This window comes from Ursus americanus, chromosome 2 (assembly GCF_024610735.1).
Source record: "Ursus americanus isolate L20-20 chromosome 2, mUrsAme1.1.p, whole genome shotgun sequence".
In the NCBI taxonomy this organism is placed as follows: domain Eukaryota; kingdom Metazoa; phylum Chordata; class Mammalia; order Carnivora; family Ursidae; genus Ursus; species Ursus americanus.
The window spans coordinates 16,579,801-16,599,702 of NC_142128.1; the positions used below are offsets into that span (position 1 = coordinate 16,579,801).

A 19,902-nucleotide genomic window follows, 5' to 3' on the forward strand; every position below is an offset into this window, starting at 1 on the left:
TAAAAAAAAAAAGATGATCATGTGGGTTTTGTCTTTATTTTATTGATGTATGATGTATTATATTAATTGATTTTCAGATGTTAAACCAACTTTACATTTCTGGGTTAGTCCTGTGCGATTCTGGTATATAATCTTTTTTATATGTTGCTGGATTGGGTCTGCTAGTATATTTGGTTAAGAATTTTTTATTTTTATTTGTGGTAATATGCACACAACATAAAACTTACCATCTTAACCATTTTTTAAGTGTACACTCGCATCGTTGGGCAACCAATCTCCAGACCTTTCTCCTCTTGCAAAACTGAAACTCTATACTCATTAAGCAACTCCCGTTCCCCCCCTCACCTCAGCCTGTGGCAATCACCCAACAACTATCACAATCACCCAACCTCCTGTTTCTATGAATTTGATACTTTAGACAACTCTTATAAGTGAATTCATACAGTATTTATCTTTTTGTGACTGACTTATTTCCCTTACTATAACGTCCTCAAGTTTAAGCCGAGTTGTAGCATGTGTCAGAATTTCCTTCCTTTTTCAGCTGGATGGTATTCCATAGCACGTCATCGACCACATGTTGTTTCCCTATTCATCGGTCCGCAGACACTTGGGTTCCTTCCATCTCTTGACTGTTGTGAATTTGCTGCTATAGACACGTGTAGACAAATAGCTCTTCAAGGCCACACTTTGAATTCTTGGGGCACATACCTAAAGTGGAATTGCTAGATCATAAAGTAATTCTATTTTTAATATTTATTTAGAACCCATCATAGAGTTCTCCATAGTGGCTGCACCATTTTACATTTCTACCCACAGTGCACAGGATCCCAGTGACTCCACATCCTGGCCAGCAGCTGTTCTGTTTTCTTTCTTTCTTTCCTCTTCTTTTCTTTCTTCTTTCCTTCCTTTGCCTTTCTTTCTTTCTTTCTTTCTTTCTTTCTTTCTTTCTTTCTTTCTTTCTTTCTTTCTTTTTCCTTCCTTCCTTCCTTCCTTCCTTCCTTCCTTCCTTCCTTCCTTCCTTCCTTCCAATAGTAGGCCTCCTAATGGTTTGGAGAACAGCACAGTTTTTTAAAATATTAAACAGTTTTATCTAATCATTCTTGTTTTAAACAACTGCTTTTTTAAAAAAAGATTCAAAAAAATAAAAAATAAAAAAAAATAAAAAAAGATTCAATTTATTTTAGATGGAGAACATGAGAGCATGTGCTCAAGCAGGGGGAGGGGAAGAGGGAGTGAAGCCAACTCCCCACTAAGCAGAGAGCCCCACGTGGGGCTCAGTCTCACCACCCTGGGATCATGACCTGAGCTGAAACCATGAGTCAGACGCTTAACTGACAGAGCCACCCAGGTGCCCCTAAACAACTGCTTTCAATGTAATTTCTCTAGCTCTTTCTCCAGGTTTCAGTCAATGAGGAGCTATTTGCCTGCTTGCTTGCTGGCTTGCTTGCTTTCTTCTTCCTAATTGATTCACAATGCTTCTCTTTTTCTGTGCTCAACTCCCGCGAGAGACTGTCTTATAATTCCCTGGAGTGTGTCAGTGCTATTACTGTGGCTTTCTCATGGTAGATTCCTCGTGAATCTTCACAGGTTTACCAGTATGTTGGAAAAAGGATGTCAGCGGAGGTGAAATATGCAAGAGGCCGACAGGCCTGCCCTCAGATGCTTATAGAAGTCAGCTAAGCTAGGGATGAAATCTGCACTGCATTATGATGTCTTTATTACCTTGGGACGGCTGGCTCCAATCCGGGGCTTTTCCAGCCCTTAAGGCACCCAGACCTTTTATATCTGTGTGTCTACCTCACGGGGTTGTAAGCACCACTGAAAGCAGGCACCCTTAGCGCCACCTCTTTCCAGTCCCCAGCATTATGTTTGGAGATGGCACGTTTAATCATCATCAGACACGGAGACCTGCAGGTGCTCTGGGACTAAACCTTGAGTCCAATCCAGCGGAGACCCGAGGACCTGGAAGGCTGTGGACAGCCATGTAACGTCCATGGCCAGGGACACTTTGTTTAGCTCCCTGCTCTGCACCCAGATCCTAGAGCAGCGCTCAACACAGGCGGGCTTAATGCAAGTTCGAGCGTCGTTCAAGTCTGAGCGCCGAGGCGGCAGGGAGCCCCCACAGCGACGCAGATGGGGCTCTGGCGAGACCGGGGCCGAGCCGACGCGGGAGGAGGAGCGGCGCTATGAGACCCGGGCAGCGGGGCTGCACCGCCGTCCCTTCGCACGCGCGGCCCGACACCCCGCGGGGCACGGAGCAGGTGCTCGGCAGGTGAGCTCCCCGGGTTAGCAGGCGCTCCACGAAGAAGGCGGCTTCCCTCCAAGGAGTGATTGGCCGAGACCCAATCATAACGCGGCTCCTGGCTTCCTGCCCCGCGCCAGCCAATGACCGTGCACGGGAGGGAGAAGGGCGTGAAGCCCAGTGGTGCCATTATCTTTGAGGGCGAAGGGTGTCTAGCCCTGGTGCAGCGGAGGGGTGGGTGAGCGTCTGCCGTGCTCCCGCCGTGGCAGCTGGCATCCTTCGGTGCTCTAACCCAGGTCCTTGCAGGACCCGTAAGAATAACTCCGGAGGGGTTTGCACTGGCCCCACGAGAGGCTGGTCCTGGTGCCCTTCGGGCCTCCTGGGAGGCGCTCTGAGCCCAAGCACCGGCCGGGTTCCGCTCCGCCGCGTCTAGAACCCCGGACCCGAGGGCGAACCGCAGGGAAAAGCGCTGGACCCATGGCGCCGCCCCGGTCCCCGCGCCTCGCCGGCGGGCAGGGGAACACCCGGTCCGGGCGAGGGAGGCCGGGCGCCGTGAGTTTCGCGGACGTGGCGGTGTACTTCTCCCCGGAGGAGTGGGGCTGTCTGCGCCCCGCGCAGAGGGCCCTGTATCGGGAGGTGATGCGGGAGACCTACGGCCACCTGGGCGCGCTCGGTGAGGCCCGGCCCGCCCCTTCTCTCCCTTTTGGTGACACGGAGATTTTTATTTATTTATTTATTTTTACAGATTTTATTTATTTATTCGACAGAGATAGAGACAGCCAGCAAGAGAGGGAACACAAGTAGGGGGAGTGGGAGAGGAAGAAGCAGGCTCATAGCAGAGGAGCCTGATGTGGGGCTCGATCCCAGAACGCTGGGATCACACCCTGAGCTGAAGGCAGATGCTTAACCGCTGTGCCACCCAGGCGCCCCAGGACAAACGGAGATTTTTAGACTCGGGTCTGGACGCGCCTGAGTTTCTGCTGTTGGGGGTGGTCTTCGCTCCGGTTCAAAAGGCTGTACCCACCCCTGCAGAGGAAGTGCCTTGTCTAGGCTCCAATCTCTCACCCTGTCCGCTGTCGGCCTCTTCTCCCCTAGGATTCGCAGGCCCCAAACCTGCCCTCATCTCCTGGCTGGAGAGAAAGAAGGAGGTGTGGAGCCCGGAGGCCGAGGATCCCGAGGCGGGGGCGAGGCACCCAGGATCTGGGATAGGTGAAGAAAGTGGGGCTGAGCTGGACTGCAGCATCTCTTGGGAGCGAGCCACAGGCAGGCCCTTCCCACAGCCTCCTTCCCACAGACGGCCTCTCTTACAGGCCCCGGTTGGTAAGAATCCTCTGAGCCTTCTCTTTCAAAGTTCCCTTTACGAGACCTGGTGCCTTCCTTGGGTCAAGGACAGCTAGGTAGCTGGAAGAGAAGTTGGGGATAGAATGTACTGAGCCTTCCTCTATGTTCCTGGAGTGTCTGCATACTTCAGAAAGGGGCCAGAAGTTCACTCAGTGACACCGGTAATGTTGGCCCAGGGGGTGACTGCTATTTTTACATACACTGGCCTGCAATCCCGTCCAGTCCCTGGAGAAATCTCTGTCCCTGGAGAAATGCCTGCATTTAGAGGCTTTAACACGACAGGTGATTGCCTATTTCCAGCAGGCAGTACAATCGCTCACCTTCTGACAAAACTGCCATTTCCCAAGTCCTACCCAAGGGGGAAAAAGGGCCTGTGGGCCATGGAAGGGGGAGCTGCTGCCTGAAATGAGCCTGGGGGCTCTGAAACAGGGTCTAGAACACAGGAACGCCCTGCTGCTGCTCCCTTCACCTCCATCTCCCCATTGTGAGAGAAAACGCAGGCATGATCGTGCAAGCGCTCAACAATTCCGTTTCAATCCTCTTGTCTCTTTAGAAAGCAAGAAAAAGAATGGAGCCAGCAGCAAAATCGGGGCCCAGGAGCATGAGGGTGTCCCTGTGAAGAAGGCCAGGCTGGTTCCTGGTTTCAGGAACTGCAGCCGTCCATTGGCTCAGCTGTCCACAGACACTGGGCCGCCGTGCAACAAGACTCCCAAGAGGCCCTACCCGTGCCTGGAATGCAGCCGTTCTTTCAGCTACCCCTCCCTCCTAGCCAGCCACCAGCGGGTCCACTCGGGGGAGCGGCCCTTTCCCTGTGACCAGTGTGGACGTTGCTTCCGCCAAAGAGGCAACCTGGCCGTCCATATGCGCATCCATACAGGGGAGAAGCCCTTCTCCTGCCCAGACTGTGGGAGGCTCTTTGCCTACCCCTCGATGCTGGTCAGGCATCGGCGAATCCACTCTGGAGACCGTCCATATGTCTGTGGGCCTTGTGGGGTTCAGTTCTCCCAGAGGGCTCACCTCGTCCAGCACCAGCTGCTTCATACGGGGGACAAGCCGTATTCATGTCCAGATTGTGGCCGCTGCTTCCGCCAGACTGGGGCCCTGGCCATCCACAGGCACAGACATGGGTGGGAGAAGCCGTACGTGTGCACTGAGTGTGGACGCCACTTTACACACCCTTCCCTCTTGGCTATCCACCAGCGTGCCCATACTAGGAAGAAGCCCCATATCTGTTCGGACTGCGGTCGGGGCTTCGCCTACCCCTCCCTCCTGACCAATCACCAGCGGGTCCACTCCGGTGAGCGCCCCTACCCTTGTGCCCACTGCAGTGCCCGCTTTGCCCAGCAAAATAACCTGCTCCAGCATCAGCTCATTCACACCGGGGAAAAGCCCTATGAGTGCCCTGACTGTGGCCGCTGTTTCCGGCAGAGCGGCTCTCTGGCAATCCACAGACGCACACACACAGGGGAGAAGCCCTACTCCTGTCCCGAGTGTGGGCACCAATTTACCTCGTCCTGTGTCCTCAACAGCCACAGGCGCATCCATTCTGTTGAGAGGCCTTTCCCTTGTTCCCAGTGTGGGAAAACCTTTAAACGAAAGAGTGCCCTGGAAGCCCACCAATGGACCCATCATACAGGCAGGACAAGTCAGAGGGGTGGCAGACCTCTGTTACCCCCCCCAGCCCAGGCCCGTGTCCCTGAGGGTCAGGAACCATCAGTACACTTCCGACATTTTCCCAATATGTTCCAGTAGTGCGAGTGTCAGCTCCGCGTGTCCCCTAACTCTAGATCTCAGGAGAACAAATTTCAGCTTGGACCAGGAGCCAGAATGTAAGAGGAAGATCATAGGCTTTGAACCAGTTTATCTCTTGTTCAATCTTGGCTCATCCCTCGCATCATCATGTCTCTGACTATAAAATGAGTACATTAATACTGCCCCCAAGGTGGTTGTGAGGATTAAATAATATATATTCAGTTAAAACTGTCTAGTGCAATATTTCTCACTTGTGTATATCCTTCCAAGCTTTGCACGTTACAGTAGAGTTGTTTGAATACGGAGGACAGCCTCACCCAATCACCCCTGCTGAAAACAGCTTTTAATGTAAATTTCCTAGCTCTTTCATATGTTACAGCAAGTTAGAAAGTATTATTGCCTTATTTTTTCCTGAAGTGATTCAACAATGCTTATTTTTTCTTGGGCTCAACTCAGAGGGGAGAGACGGCCCCATAATTCCCTGGAGTGTGTCCCTGTGGCTTAGGCACCCAGACCTTTGCTTATATAGTAGATGTAAGCACCACCGAGAGCAGGCACCCTTAGCGCCACCTCTTTCTAGCCCCCAGCATTATGTTTGGAGATGGCACGTATAATCATCATCAGACACGGAGACCTGCAGGTGCTCTGGGACTAAACCTTGGGTCCAACCCAGCGGAGACCCGAGGACCTGGAAGGCTGTGGACAGCCATGTAACGTCCATGGCCAGGGACACTTTGTTTAGCTCCCTGCTCTGCACCCAGCTCCTAGAGCAGCGCTCAGGCGGGCTTAATCCAAGTTCGAGCGTCGTTCAAGTCTGAGTGCCGAGGCGGCAGGGAGCCCCCACAGCGACGCAGATGGGGCTCTGGCGAGACCGAGGCCGAGGCCGAAGCGGCCCGGGAGGAAGAGCGGCGCTGTGGGCGCACCGCCGTCCCTTCGCACACTTGGCCCAACACCGCGCGGGACTCGGAGCCTGTGCTCGGCGGATGCGCGCCCCGGGTTGGCTGGCGCTCCAGGAAGAAGGCGGCTTCCCTCCAAGGAGTGATTGGCCGAGTCCCAATCAGAACGCGGCTCTTGGCTTCCTGCCCCGCGCCAGCCAATGACCGTGCACGGGTGGGAGAAGGGCGTGAAGCCCCACGGTGCCATCATCGTAGAGGGCGAAGGGTTTATGGATCTGCTGCAACGCACTGGGCCCTCTGCAGGGATGTGATGTGGGGGACCCCGGACCACCTGGGCGTGACCGAAGGGTCCCAGCCCTCCCCTTCTCCGCCTTTTAGCGCAAAGGGGTACCATTAGGCCTCGGTCCGGATGCGTCTGAGTGTGATTTTGGGGAGGGTTTTCTGTGCTTGGGTTCACGAGGCTGTACCCACCCCTGCACAGGAAGCGCCTTGTCTAGGCTCCAACCTCTCACCCTGTCCGCTGTCGGCCTCTTCTCCCCTAGGATTCGCAGGCCCCAAACCTGCCCTCATCTCCTGGCTGGAGAGAAAGAAGGCGGTGTGAAGCCCCGAGGCCGAGGATCCCGAGGAGGGGACGAGGCACCCAGCCACACCTACACTGCACCCTTCTCTTTAAAGACCCCAATTCGTAAGAATCTGACGAACCTTCTCTTCCACTGTTTTCTTTCCCAGACCTGGAGGCTTCCTTGTGTTCAAGGGTAGCAGGTCCCGCTGGTCCCAACGGGGGATCGGAGAGAGGCAACAGTTGGGGTTTGAGGTCTTTTGCCTTCACTCCTCTGAGTACTTAGGTTATAGCTTCTAATAGAGCTTTCCTCAATTACGGGAATGTTCTATCTGTGCTGTGGAACACAGAAGCCACTAGCCACAGGTGGCCATTTAGCACTTGAAATGTGGCTCATGTGCTCAAGGAAGTGAGTTTTTCATTTTAATTAACTTAAGCCTAGAGAGCATGCATGGTTCTTGGAACATGCACGGGCCTTGGAAAGAGGCCAGAGGTTCACTTTGGTTTGTTGGCCTGCCCGTTTCTCAGGGCATATCCTGCCATGGAACCTGCCTAGAGCCCTCTGTAGAATTTAATGACTTGCCACCTTTCATTTAGGATGAAAATAGGGTGTTCTTGTGTGCTCCAAAGGCACCGAGGTGTGTCTTTTGAGAAATGTTTCCACTGAAATGTCCATATGTAAGGTCTTGAACCAGGAAAAGGTGCCAGCTTCCCTCTGAAAAAAGTTTAGCCCTTCCGTATGAGAACCTCTACAGTTCCGGAGGCCTGCAGTGAGAAGGGATGGTCCTCTTTCTGAAAATGGGAAACTTCTGCTGGAGGCGGGTGGGCCGTCGCTGGGTGAGGGCTTCACCCTTAGGTCCTTCTGCCCTGGATGAACAGGGTGAGTCTGTGGTAAGTCAAAGCACCCCATGATCTTTAGTTCCAATTCTCTTGTGTGTGCAGAAAGCAAGAGTAAAGAAAAGAAGGGAGAGATGGGGGTGAAGGCACTTAATGCAGCCTGTGCGAGAGGGGCTACCCTATAAGGCAGCACGACAAGACTCCTTTGAGGTCAGTGAGGGCGCTCACCTTGGGGGGCTGTGTGTGGGGGGGCCTCAGGGCTCCCGAGCCACAGGATAACGGTGCTGTCAGGCTCCAAAGAAACCGTGCCCATGTCTGGGCTGTCCTCTTCCTCCTGGCCAGCCCCCAGCAGGCCCGCTGTGCCGAGCAGCCTCTCCCTGTGACAGTACGGATGCTGCTGTCGCCGTGCAGGGACCTGCCCCGCCATCAGCCCCACCACCCAGGCCGGACCATCTTCCCCTGCCCCCAGCGTGGCTGGTGCTTTTGAAAAAGTAGGGCGCTGGCCCCCTCCCTAAGGAAGAGGCTTTGTACACGTCTGGACTGTGGGTGGCTTGTTGCCGTCCCCTCACTGTTAGACGCAGGCGGATCCACTCTGGTGACCGTGTCCGTGTGTGTGTGTGTGGGGGGGGTTCATGCAGTGTCCCCTGTTCCCAGAGGGCTCACGTGGTCTAGCACCAGCTGTTCCACACCCGGCACACCTGTGTCCTGACTGCACCTGCCGCTTCCGCCCGAGCAGGGCCCTGTGCGCCCGTGAGGCCCCGACACAGGTGCTGGCCACCGGGAGCTGGGGAGGTAGGTGGTGCCTGTGCCACGCGCCCTTGGCTGTTCACAGACGCGCACACACCCAGGAAACCACACCTGCCCCGACTACAGCATCTGCTCCTCCTGCGTCTCCCTCCCACGGGCACATCCACGCTAATGAGAGGCCCTTTCCCGGCCCTGAGCGCGGGGAGAGAAAGTCTGCCCAGAAAGCCCGCCGGTGAAGCCATCGTGCGAACATGGAGAGGCCAAGGGGCACCTGGGTGGCTCGCTCAGTTAGCGTCGGACTCCTGATGTTGGCTCAGGTCATGAGCTCGGGGTTGTGAGATCGAGCCCCACACGGCGTGGAGCCTGCTTAAGGTTCTCTCTCCCTCTGTCCCTCGCCCCCCTGCCCTATGCTTGCTTGCTGTTTTTAAAAAAACAAAAAAGGAAACAAAACAAACCCCCCAAAACCCAAACATGGCGAGGCCAAGGTGTGGGAGACCTGTGCCCCAGCCTCCCCCCTTGGAGATCAGGACCCCTCAGTTCATGTCCAGTATTAGATAAATTCCAGAAGTGTGGGTGCTGTGAAGCTTACGATGGAAGATATCCCTTGTCACCAAGTGTTAGCCACACAGAGCGAGTAGAGGCAGAAGAGAGAGGGAAGGGGGAGGGGGAGATGTAGAAAGTGTAAAGGTCTCTGATGCCTTGACGTCCTCCTTCAGAGAACAGGATATAGAGGTAATCAGAAAGGTTCCAGTGAGTTACCTCACCAGGCACAGACAGGCTGGAACTGGACTACATGAATCTGTTAAGAAAAGGTAAGGTTTGGGGTGCCTGGGTGGCACAGTTGTTAAGCGTCTGCCTTCGGCTCAGGGCATGATCCCAGTGTCCTGGGATCGAGCCCCACATTGGGCTCCCCCGCTGGGAGCCTGCTTCTTCCTCTCCCACTCCCCCTGCTTGTGTTCCCTCTCTCGCTGGCTGTCTCTCTCTCTGTCAAATAAATAAATAAAACCTTAAAAAAAAAGAAAAAGAAAGAAAGAAAGAAAGAAAGAAAGAAAGAAAGAAAGAAAGAAAGAAAGAAAGAAAGAAAGAAAAGGTAAGGTTTAGGGCGCCCGGGTGGCTCAGTCGGTTAAGAGTCTGCCTTCGGCTCAGGTCATGATCTCAGTGTCCTGGGACTGAGCCCCATGTCAGGCTCTCTGGTCAGCGGGGAGCCTGCTTCTCCCTCTCTCTCTCTGCTTTCTCTCTCTCTCATGTAAGTAAATAAAATCTTAAAAAAAAAAAAAAAGGTAAGATTCCTTCATTATCCATGACATGACTTTCTCCCAGGACTGACACTGCTTGCTGGAGTCTGGGTTTATGGTGCAACGACATTCGAGGCAAAGGCTGGGTTCCATTAGTCCATAAGGTGGAGTCCATGTGTGCTGTAATCAAAGGTTGCACGGCCAGTCACTTCCCTCTCACTGAGCATGAAACAAGGAGAAATTAATCTCAAAGCCTTGCACCCAGTTTAGAGCTGCCCGGGGAATGTGGAGAACATTCTAGGTTCAAATCTCATCCCTGCCTTTACTAACAGGTTTTGGGCAAGCCACTCTACCATCTGATAACTGTCCCTCATAAGGACTCTGAAAGGTGAGTTTCTTTTTTCTTCTTTTTTTAGGCATCACATGCTCCTCCAGCTGAGCCGGCCGGGCGCCCCTGGAAGGTGAGTTTCAGCTGCGGTCATCTACAACGATGTGCCTACAAGGCGGCACCTCGTACTTGGTCCTCAGCACCATTGCCCTTAATCCAAAACAAGGTGTCTTTGGTCTTTATATAGCCTCTTGGTGTGCAGACTCCCTGGATCTTCTCCATCCTTCTCTATAGTGGGCAATCTTCAAGAGGAGCCCGGCTTGTCCCTGTGCCCAGTGTGGATCCAGGAATTTATACAGAAGAGGGGCAAGAACCTCTGTTCTCACATTAAGTCCTGGGTGCTCCTCTCTCCAAAATGTTTCCCTGTAGTTGAGAGCCTCTGACTCTGCCTGATTCCGAGGTCCTGCTTTAGTACCCCCCACCAAGATGATGGCAAGCCAGGCCAAATGGGGCCTTTCCAGCCCAGGGCCTAGCCTGCCCTCCCATTTCCTGCATGCGGGAAGAGGGCTCAGCACCTTTTCATCTCCGGGGTCAGTCATCCTTCCTGTTCAATGTCAGCATCATCGACAGCACATCATTACCATTGAGGCAAAATGTCCGCAGATCCCTTTCCAGCCTTCTGTTCAGTCACTTCCTTCGAAATGAAATGGTTTGCTGTGCACTGGCCTTTGTATTTTCTTAGCAGCCTAAGTTTACCTTCTTATTTCTCCAAACGGAACTATGTATAGGCAGAAAGCATAGACGCAAAGCTATCAGTTTGCCCTGCAAGTGAACTACGAGAGGGATTTTCTGAAGCCATTACCGGAAGGGAATCCACTCCTCTAGTTTTGATTTGGAGCTTTCCCACGGGCAGATGAGGCCATCCGATGTCTGGCGCCAACCTATCCCTTTGATCCTTCAGTTTTACCCTAACAGTATTTTGTACTGCATCAGGAAGTGTCCTCATTCCCTGCACACTCAGAACATTCCTGAATTCCTGTCTTTGTACCAGAGATCTTTACAGCCATGGAATTCAGCTGTTTATTCAACGGATGTACATTGAGCACCACTGCCCTCCCTAAATCCTACCCATTCATACCCCAAACTCATTTCCCACCTGATGCATCCATCTGGAAGGTCATTCAGAGGGACTCTGTCTTATCCATTTTGGCAATCTTGACACCTGCTCCCCTAGTAGTTTGTTCAATAAACCGGCCACTCTGCTTGGAAAGGAGTAGAACTCAATGTTTACTGCAGTTGTGCGTGTTTCCTACTTCCTCTGTTCAAAGTCATCTTCCTTGGAATCTCTTACTACCTTTGCTCTCTTGTGAATTCCTGACATGTTGTCTTTACTCCTTGCAGGCTTTGGGGTAGTGTTTTGCCCATAGTAGGTGCTTTAAAAATTAATTGGTTGGAGAGATATGTCACCAGCTGAAGTATGTAGCAAATGACATATAGATCCCCTGGGAGATGACCCTGAGCTGGTGAAACGCTGCTCGATTACACAAGAGTGGGGGCTGACCGGTTCCATCAGCAATTTTCCTATACCTTTCACATACATGCTTGCGGCACTGTTATTAGTTGTAGATGCATATGCCTCACTCAACTCTAAACTCCATTCAGAGCACGGTGCATGACTTATTTCCAAACTGCCTAGCACTACGCTTTGTACACTGGACAGATGTCATGTAGAAATAAAGGATGGAGAGATGTGCAGAAGACTGAACCTGAGAACAGGCTGTTGACAAGCGAATTCGGATAGTGCGGGGGAAGGGAGCCGAGTTCCGCGGTCTGAATAAAGGCCCGGTCAGTCCCGGGCTCAAATCTTTGTTCCTTCTCCTAACTAGCAGTATCCCTCTGAGATGTTCCTTATCAGTACAGCGGGATGATGACCATGACTTCACACGATGGTGGCAAAGAAAATAAAAAGATGAAATGTGTAAGCGGGGAACGGTGCCTGCGCTCAGGAAACGCCAACGTTAATTTCCCTCCCGAAAGGGCAACGAGGAAGTCGTCCAATTCTGAGAAAGCCTCCCGAGGTAATCGCAGCCCCGGGTTGGCCGGAGTGGCTCCGTCACTCAAATCCTTCCCTCCGTCAGCGAGGCAGCACCTGCCAGAGAAGAGGGGCCGGTCACTGACACCGAGCCAGCTTGCCGCCGCCCGCCTCCGACTTGGCTGCAGGCACCCGGCGCGGAAGGTCGGCTTCCTGCCCTTACGCTTCCGTTGGCTTCGTTCAAACAGGCCGCTTTCGACAGCACCCAATCAGAACGCCCGATCTTCGGCCGCCGCCCAATGAGCGCGTGCAATGGGGGGAAAAAGGGCGTGAAGCCCAATCGCAGCGCCATCACACTTGAGGGCAAAGAGGTTAGGAAGCCGGCATGGCGCTCCGGTCAATAAAATCGATAGCTGGAAGCTGCCTGTGTTCCAGGCTAAGGCGGTGCGGTAGCAGCGCCGCCATCTTCCCCGAAGGCATTTTCCGGTGCCTTTCACCCAAGTTCGGGCAGGAGTTTCCTGAATAACAGCAAAAGGTTTCCGTTAGCCCCGCAAGGCGGCCGATTCCGATTCCCTACGGGCCTCCCCGGGCACGCTCAGCCCGGGTCCGGCCGGGGCTCCCAAATCCCGGGGTCCGCCAGGGGTCCAGGCCGGGATAGGGAAGGCCGTGGCGCCGGCTTCTGGGGTCCAATGGCGCCACCTTCGGCTCCGCTCTCCGCGCGGGGACCAGGAGAGGCCGGACCCGGCCGGAGAAGGGGAAGGAGGCCGAGGGCGGTGAAGTTCGCGGACGTGGCCGTGTACTTCTCCCCGGAGGAGTGGGGCTGTCTGCGGCCCGCGCAGAGAGCCCTGTACCGGGACGTGATGCGGGAGACCTACGGCCACCTGGGCGCGCTCGGTGAGGCCCGGCCCAGTTCGCTTCCGCGGGGCCCGAAGGGTTGGAGGAGCTTAGGGGCGGGCGGGCGGGGGGTGGGGTGGGGGGCGACGGCAGGGAGTCCAGAATGTCCAGGGACCTGGCCCGTGACCAGGTAGTGTCAGGGGAGGAGGACAGGGGCTTGGTAGGAGATGACACCGGGTAGATCTTTACCCAGCCTCATTTAGGAGCTGGACGTCTGACTGGTTCTCCTTCCCCAGGGTGCGCAGGTCCCAAACCAGCCCTCATCTCCTGGTTGGAACGAAATACTGATGAGTGGGAACCGGCCGCCCTGGATCCGCGGGAGTGCCCAAGGGGGGTAACAGTCCAAAGAAGTGAGTGAACAATGCGTGTGCAGGGCCCACAGCCTCTAGCTGCTCAGTCTGTGAGGGTTGGTGGCTAGGGGTGCCTCTGGCCCCCGCATAATGCTTTATTTACTGGGACTGTTTCACAGCTTCAGGGGCTTGTCTCTCTGATGGTGGTGGGTGGGTCCCCCATAGAGCGATTTACAAGTCAGTTTGCAAACTAAGGGTCCGCAGTTCTTTATCTTGTGAAAGAATCCGTGAGCTCTTAAAAGGAGCTACCCTCTGGCCTCCTTCCCAAGATCCCCGTCCCCAGTCTGCCCTGAACTGTGCTCTGACTGAGACACTTGGTACCTCTCTGAGTTTTCTGGATTTGGGTTGAGGGATCTCATGGGGAACAGCTGCCTGGGGTGCAGGAGCCTCTTTCTGCCCTTTTGGCGGGGTGACCCCTAATGAGTGCAGGAATCTGCGTTCTCCTCGGATCAAGCAAGGCTCTGATTAATGCCGTTCAAGTAGAACGGCCCCAGATCCTCCCACAGGGGTGAATGGAAGCATCTGGGCTGCCGTTTCTGGGCTAGATTCTCTGAGACCAGGGCTTTCTTTCCAAGAGTCAGATCCGACCATGATACTTCCTTGATTAAAACCTTTCAGTTTTTGTCACGGCAGGTTGTCAAATGGCTGTCAGTTATCTCTAAGTCACTTGGGGAATTCGGTAAAAACAAAACAAAACAAAACACAGATTCCTGGACCCAGAACTATTGATTTACTCTGATGGATGTTTGGGACCTTGTACTCCTTTTTTAACAGCCCCAGGTGATGGGCATGCATGTTTAGGGTTGAGAACCATTGGATAATAGTCCTGAACAGCGGTGGTTCTGAGCATGTGGTCGGCAGACCAGCAGCAGCATCACTCTGGAAAGAATCAGAGATACAAATTCTTGGGCCCCATCCCAGACCCGCTGAATCCCAGATTGTTTCAGGGAGCCGTCCAAATGACTCTGAGCACAATAAAATTTGAGAACCATTTGGCTTCGAGGGGCCTTCTGGCCCAGTCCGTGTCAGCTCATACCTCGTGTGCCCACTTCCTGCCTTATATTTACCTCTTCACAAACGTTTAATTTCTCAAGCCTGCAGAACCTGCAAGAAACACGTCGCGACTTCTCCAGATGGAGCTGGGGACTCCTGGAATGTCCTCCACATTTCTGTACTAGTGTGTCCCAGTGGGATGCCAGTGGCACTAACGCTCCCTGAAGACGGGCTGGGTCTGTTTGTCTTCTAACCTGTAACGCTGTCATAGGCAAGGGTAGGGGCCCAGTAGTTGTTAAATTACTTTCTCCCTGTGTTTCTGCAGAAACCAGAACCAGAAAGAAGAACGGAGAGAAGGAAGTCTTCCCACCTAAGGAGGCACCCCGAAAGGGCAAGCGAGGCCGGCGGCCCAGCAAGCCCCGACTGATCCCCAGGCAGACATCTGGGGGCCCCATCTGCCCTGACTGTGGCTGCACCTTCCCCGACCGTCTGGCCCTGGAGAGCCACAAGTGTGCCCAGAATCTGAAAAAGCCTTACCCTTGCCCGGACTGCGGGCGCCGCTTTTCCTACCCCTCCCTGCTGGTCAGTCACCGGCGGGCACACTCTGGCGAGTGTCCCTATGTTTGCGACCAGTGTGGCAAACGTTTCTCCCAGCGCAAGAACCTCTCGCAGCACCAGGTTATCCACACGGGCGAGAAGCCCTACCACTGCCCTGACTGTGGCCGCTGCTTCCGGAGGAGCCGGTCCCTGGCCAACCACCGGACCACGCATACCGGCGAGAAACCCCACCAGTGCCCTAGCTGCGGGCGGCGCTTCGCCTACCCCTCGCTGCTCGCCATCCACCAGCGCACGCACACGGGCGAGAAGCCCTACACCTGCCTGGAGTGCAACCGCCGCTTCCGGCAGCGCACCGCCCTCGTCATCCACCAGCGCATCCACACCGGCGAGAAGCCCTACCCGTGCCCGGACTGCGAGCGGCGCTTCTCCTCGTCCTCCCGCCTGGTCAGCCACCGGCGGGTGCACTCCGGCGAGCGCCCGTACGCCTGCGAGCACTGCGAGGCGCGCTTCTCCCAGCGCAGCACGCTGCTCCAGCACCAGCTCTTGCACACCGGGGAGAAGCCCTACCCCTGCCCGGACTGCGGCCGTGCCTTCCGGCGCAGCGGCTCGCTGGCCATCCACCGCAGCACGCACACCGAGGAGAAGCTCCACGCCTGCGAGGACTGCGGCCGCCGCTTCGCCTACCCGTCGCTCCTGGCCAGTCACCGGCGCGTGCACTCGGGCGAGCGGCCCTACGCGTGCGACCTGTGCGCTAAGCGCTTCGCGCAGTGGAGCCACCTGGCCCAGCACCAGCTGCTGCACACCGGGGAGAAGCCCTTCCCCTGCCTGGAGTGCGGCCGCTGCTTCCGCCAGCGGTGGTCTCTGGCCGTGCACAAGTGTAGCCCCAGAGCCGCTCCCGGGGGGGCCGGCCAGAAGGGCAGTGCCCTTTAGTTACGGGAAAAGGACGGTAGATTTTCCTTTCAGTTCATGGAGGGGCCCAGAGAAGGGAAGGAGAAGCCCCGGGTCATACAAGGCAGAGTCAGGACAAAAGCCCAGGCCTCCTGCGACAGAGACCTGAACTTTAGTGTATCTCACCCCCCCGGCTGCCTTACCGGATGTGTCTAGAACACAGTCCCGTTAGGAGAGGTGACATCACGTGGTGGTTTTCCAGGCTGCCCTATCCTGAGAGAAAGTCCGTGTGTGGATATCAGGGCTGAAAGTTCTCCCATCTGTCTGAGGGGCTGTTTGCTTTTCTAGCGTGTGTATACAGGGATCACCTGTCCCCTTGCAAACAGTCAGGAGAATCCCATTTGTGGGGGGCAGTATCTTGCCCTACTTTGCCCCTTCCTCCATATCACGTTTAAAGAAACCTGCTTTAGCCCCCTTTTTTCAACACTCCTGCCAAGTGGTTTTTTTACCCTTGCTTTAAACCTCCCTTGACAGGGAGCTCACTACCTCACAAGGCAGGTTATTTCATGGTGGGATAGCTCTGATCTTTAGAAGGCGGTTAAGAACCTATTCTTCCCTAGAAGCCTTGCCCAGAGTATGTAATACTTCATCTACATGACAGCGTTTCAGATCACTTAATCACAACTGCTTTGCCCACGTTTTCAAATTAAACAGCATTTTTTGGTCAGTCCTTCCTTAGAGACAGGGTTTCAGTTCCCACACGTGCTCTTTCTCCAAACAGGTGTCGGTTTTTCAATGTCCCTTTTAAAGGGTCATGCAAAAATAAGCCGGCACCACAGTGTGCCCTGTCCACCTCCTTGGTCCCTACTTGTTTTAACAGCTCTAGATTGCACTGAATTCAGGGCTGCTGACACTGTAGCAGGGCTTCGTTGGGTTGCAGATAAATACCTAAGCTTTTTTTTTTTTTTTTTTTTAAACCACATACTGTGAAGCTAAGTCTTCTGCCCCCTGTGTTTGGAAAATTGATTCAAGTTGGGTCTGGGACACAGGCAAAGTGAGCTTTAGGAGAAGACTGACTTGAAGGAGAAGCAGGGGAGCTGAGCCAGCAGCAAGAGGTAAAACTGGGACCAGCTCGTACTTCCTCCAGTGGATTTGGATTAGTTCCAGGCAGCCAGTGGCTAGAAATCCTTGAGACCTGGGTCTTACTCCTCCCTGATTCCCAATCGAATAAGGAGACATCAGCACAGAACCTTTCATGAGTCCTCAGTAAGTCAGATGAGGCCGTTCAAGGAGGGTAGAAAGTTAAGTCATTGAGGACAGGGCAGGAAGAGTCTGCAGTCATCGAGTTGTGTTCATGCCTGCCTTCCTCACAGAAGCTCCCCGGAGCAGCAGCAGCAACGTGTCTTAATCTTTGACATGCCTCCTTGGCACCCACCCCTGAGTATTTGCTCAGTAAAGCTTTACCGCATTCAGTGAACAAGGCCTACCACTTTGCCTTGGGTAGCTGCACCAAATTGGAGTTTCTGAACATGACTTCGCTCCTCTTCAACAGCTGGAGTGGGTCATGTTCCTGCCCCTGTTGCTTGTTCCTTCAGCTCTCCAAATCTCAGCCCCGAAGTGGGAGAGCAGCTGGGCAACACAGTGTTTGTAATTACCTCTGTTCTGGTATTTAGCGAGTTGCATTGTAACTATTTGTCTGTTTCTCCTTGGATGAATGGATGAGCTCCCCCAAGACAGGGGTCATACCAGATTGGGTCTCATTAAAATGTCGAAAAATGATGTTCCTTGTGGAATCACTGTTTATAAAATAGAAGTCTAGGTCCTTGACTGGGTAAAAATTTTTGGTTCTGATGGAGACCTGCCCTATCCTAACAGCTATTCGAATGTCTGCCTAGCCCTGTGTTAGAGCTGGCCATTCTTTTTTTTTTTTTAAGATTTTATTTATTTATTTGACAGAGACAGCCAGCGAGAGAGGGAACACAAGCAGGGGGAGTGGGAGAGGAAGAAGCAGGCTCCCAGCAGAGAAGCCTGATGTGGGGCTTGATCCCAGAATGCTGGGATCACGCCCTGAGCCGAAGGCAGATGCTTAACGACTGCGCCACCCAGGCGCCCCTGGCCATTCTACCTTTATCACCAGGCTGACCCAAGTCTTTATCTAGGAATTTTGTAATTTTTTCGGGCCTAGATTGTAAGTCATAAGACTCGGAGGCCAGGTTCCAGTCTGCGGTCAGTGGAGGGCTAAGACGAGCTACAGCTTCTTAGGTCCCCTAAGGCACTTCGGTCCCAGCGTCCATTCCATGACCAGCTGGGAGATGGGAGATGCCATTATCCTTCCAATTCGTTCCCCCTCTGTTTCACGTGGTTTGAGTTTCTGCTACTTGCCACCCAAAGAATGAACTAATCCACTGTCCCAATATGGATGTATCGCCCATGAGCTGTGGAGAGGGGAGAATTGCAGTGCTGCGTAGAGAAGCCAGCACGACGCCTTTCCTGATCTCCAACCTCAGTGAGCCTTCAGTAGGACAAGTCTTCCCTACATCCTTAACCAGTGACTACCTTCTCTTGCACTAAGAAACCCAAGGTTTCAAATAGGAACTCTTAGACTCCACATTTACCGGTATTTACTTCGGCACTACGCTCACCAACACAGCTGTGCGAGATTTCATCTGCCCTCTCAGGGACTTTGCTACGTCTGTTACTCTTTCTAGCCTCTTAGTTTTATGGTTTCAGAGTCCCTCTCTTGCCTGGAACACACACATGCCAGCCTAAAAATCTTTTTTTAAGATTTTATTTTTAAGTAATCTCTACATCCCACAGGGGGCTCGAACTCACAGCCCCAAGATCAAGAGTCGCATGTACTACAGACTGAGCCCGCCGGGCGCCCCTCAGCTAAATGTCTTAAAACCGTAGCCCGCATTCGCTGAATCTTTGGCCTCCTGCAACAGTACTGTAGCCAGTTTGATGAGTATTCATGATGGGCCAGGTACTGTGTTAAGCACTTTATATACAGTCTGATCTAATGTGTATGAGAACCCCACAGGGTAGTTCAGAGATGTGCTTCCACGTGGCCCTCGCACTGAACCACATCTTGCTGAGTATGCCAGAAAAGCAAGGCCTTGCCTTCGGCAAGTTGTGAGATGAGCCGATTCCAGACCTAGAGCCTCCTGAATGAGGAAAGGCTGAGTCCCTTGATGAAGGCCTATGTTATACTGGCAAAAACATGCTATCTTCCTTCTAGCCTTTTCCAAATGTACCTGCAGCCATTTCCCAGGGTGGCAGGGCACAGGAAAAGGGGAAGTAACTAGAGTTTTCAGGGATTACTGGACATTGGATCTAGACACATTCTAATTCTCGGAGATCCAAAACATCACCGTAGTTCACAGGGGAGCGGACTCGTGAAGATCAGCCGCGTACAGAAAAGAGTTAACTTGGGGTGCCTGGGTGGCTCAGTCGTTAAGCGTCTGCCTTCGGCTCAGGGCGTGATCCGTGTTCTGGGATCGAGCCCCACATCAGGCTTCTCCGCTAGGAGCCTGCTTCTTCCTCTCCCACTCCCCCTGCTTGTGTTCCTTCTCTCGCTGGCTGTCTCTCTCTCTGTCAAACAAATAAATAAAATCTTAAACAAAACAAAACAAAACAGAAAAGGGTTAACTCAGCCGGCCTAGGCTGCTCAAACCCTGCACATTCCAAAGAAAGCTCATCTTCAGTACTGGCACTTAGCTCATTCCTGGGAGATCAATTCCGAGCCCTTGTAATATTTTGCCCGCTTAGGGGGTTTTCGTATGCCGGAGGCCTCGAGAGCCATGCTGTACCAGTCTGACCAGATGAGTTTATCCTAACAATGTGGTTTCTGATGAATGCCTGTTTTTGCTCTGGGAGACGGAGTCAGTAGCTGAGGTCAGTCACGTGAGTACTCCACGACTGTGTAACTGACTCCGCAATAAAAACCCTAGACACCAAGGCTTGGGTGAGCTTCTCTGGTTGGCAACAGTTCACACGTATTGTCACAAGTCACTGTTGGAAGCATAAAGGGCATCCCTGTGCAACTCCACTGGACAAAGACACCTGGAAGTTTCTGAGTTCGTGTCTGGTGTCTCCCGGGCTTTGCCCCATGCACCTTTTCCGTTTGCTGACTTTAATCCGTATCCTTTTCCTTTAATAAGCTGTACCCTAGAGTACAGAAAGAAAAAAACCAAAACGACAAGGCCCTGACGACTCGTTTACTCTCTCCCCAGCCATTTCTTAGGGCTGTG

The 19,902-nt window shown here is 53.5% G+C and overlaps 2 protein-coding genes across 3 annotated transcripts; both read left to right on the forward strand.

Moving 5' to 3' along the window:
* Window positions 1-2,437: 2,437 nt before the first annotated feature.
* Window positions 2,438-5,980, forward strand: LOC123784649 (uncharacterized). Its single transcript, XM_045786007.2, has 3 exons — window positions 2,438-2,915; window positions 3,338-3,562; window positions 4,137-5,980. The coding sequence occupies exons 1-3, from the start codon at window positions 2,720-2,722 to the stop codon at window positions 5,333-5,335; spliced, it is 1,620 nt and encodes a 539-aa protein (XP_045641963.2). The 5' UTR covers window positions 2,438-2,719; the 3' UTR covers window positions 5,336-5,980.
* Window positions 5,981-11,494: 5,514 nt separating this feature from the next.
* On the forward strand, window positions 11,495-17,431 carry ZNF689 (zinc finger protein 689). 2 transcript variants are annotated; one of them, XM_045786003.2, is made up of 3 exons: window positions 11,837-12,863; window positions 13,100-13,213; window positions 14,532-17,431. In XM_045786003.2, exons 1-3 carry the CDS (start codon window positions 12,659-12,661, stop codon window positions 15,692-15,694), a joined length of 1,482 nt encoding a protein of 493 aa, XP_045641959.1. In that variant the 5' UTR covers window positions 11,837-12,658; the 3' UTR covers window positions 15,695-17,431. The 2 variants fall into 2 exon arrangements, with proteins under 2 accessions (XP_087724904.1, XP_045641959.1); XM_087868778.1 differs by lacking the exon at window positions 13,100-13,213 and having other exon boundaries at window positions 11,495-12,863.
* The last annotated feature ends 2,471 nt before the right edge of the window (window positions 17,432-19,902 follow it).

What these genes read in the sequence shown, in the direction of transcription:
- LOC123784649 (XM_045786007.2), top strand. Translation starts at nt 2,720, where the DNA reads ATGGCGCCGCCCCGGTCCCCGCGCCTCGCCGGCGGGCAGGGGAACACC. An exon ending in CGGCCACCTGGGCGCGCTCG is followed by an intron (nt 2,916 to 3,337) that starts GTGAGGCCCGGC and finishes CTTCTCCCCTAG; the next exon opens with GATTCGCAGGCCCCAAACCT. An exon ending in TCTCTTACAGGCCCCGGTTG is followed by an intron (nt 3,563 to 4,136) that starts GTAAGAATCCTC and finishes TTGTCTCTTTAG; the next exon opens with AAAGCAAGAAAAAGAATGGA.
- ZNF689 (XM_045786003.2), top strand. Translation starts at nt 12,659, where the DNA reads ATGGCGCCACCTTCGGCTCCGCTCTCCGCGCGGGGACCAGGAGAGGCC. An exon ending in CGGCCACCTGGGCGCGCTCG is followed by an intron (nt 12,864 to 13,099) that starts GTGAGGCCCGGC and finishes CTCCTTCCCCAG; the next exon opens with GGTGCGCAGGTCCCAAACCA. An exon ending in GGGGGTAACAGTCCAAAGAA is followed by an intron (nt 13,214 to 14,531) that starts GTGAGTGAACAA and finishes GTGTTTCTGCAG; the next exon opens with AAACCAGAACCAGAAAGAAG.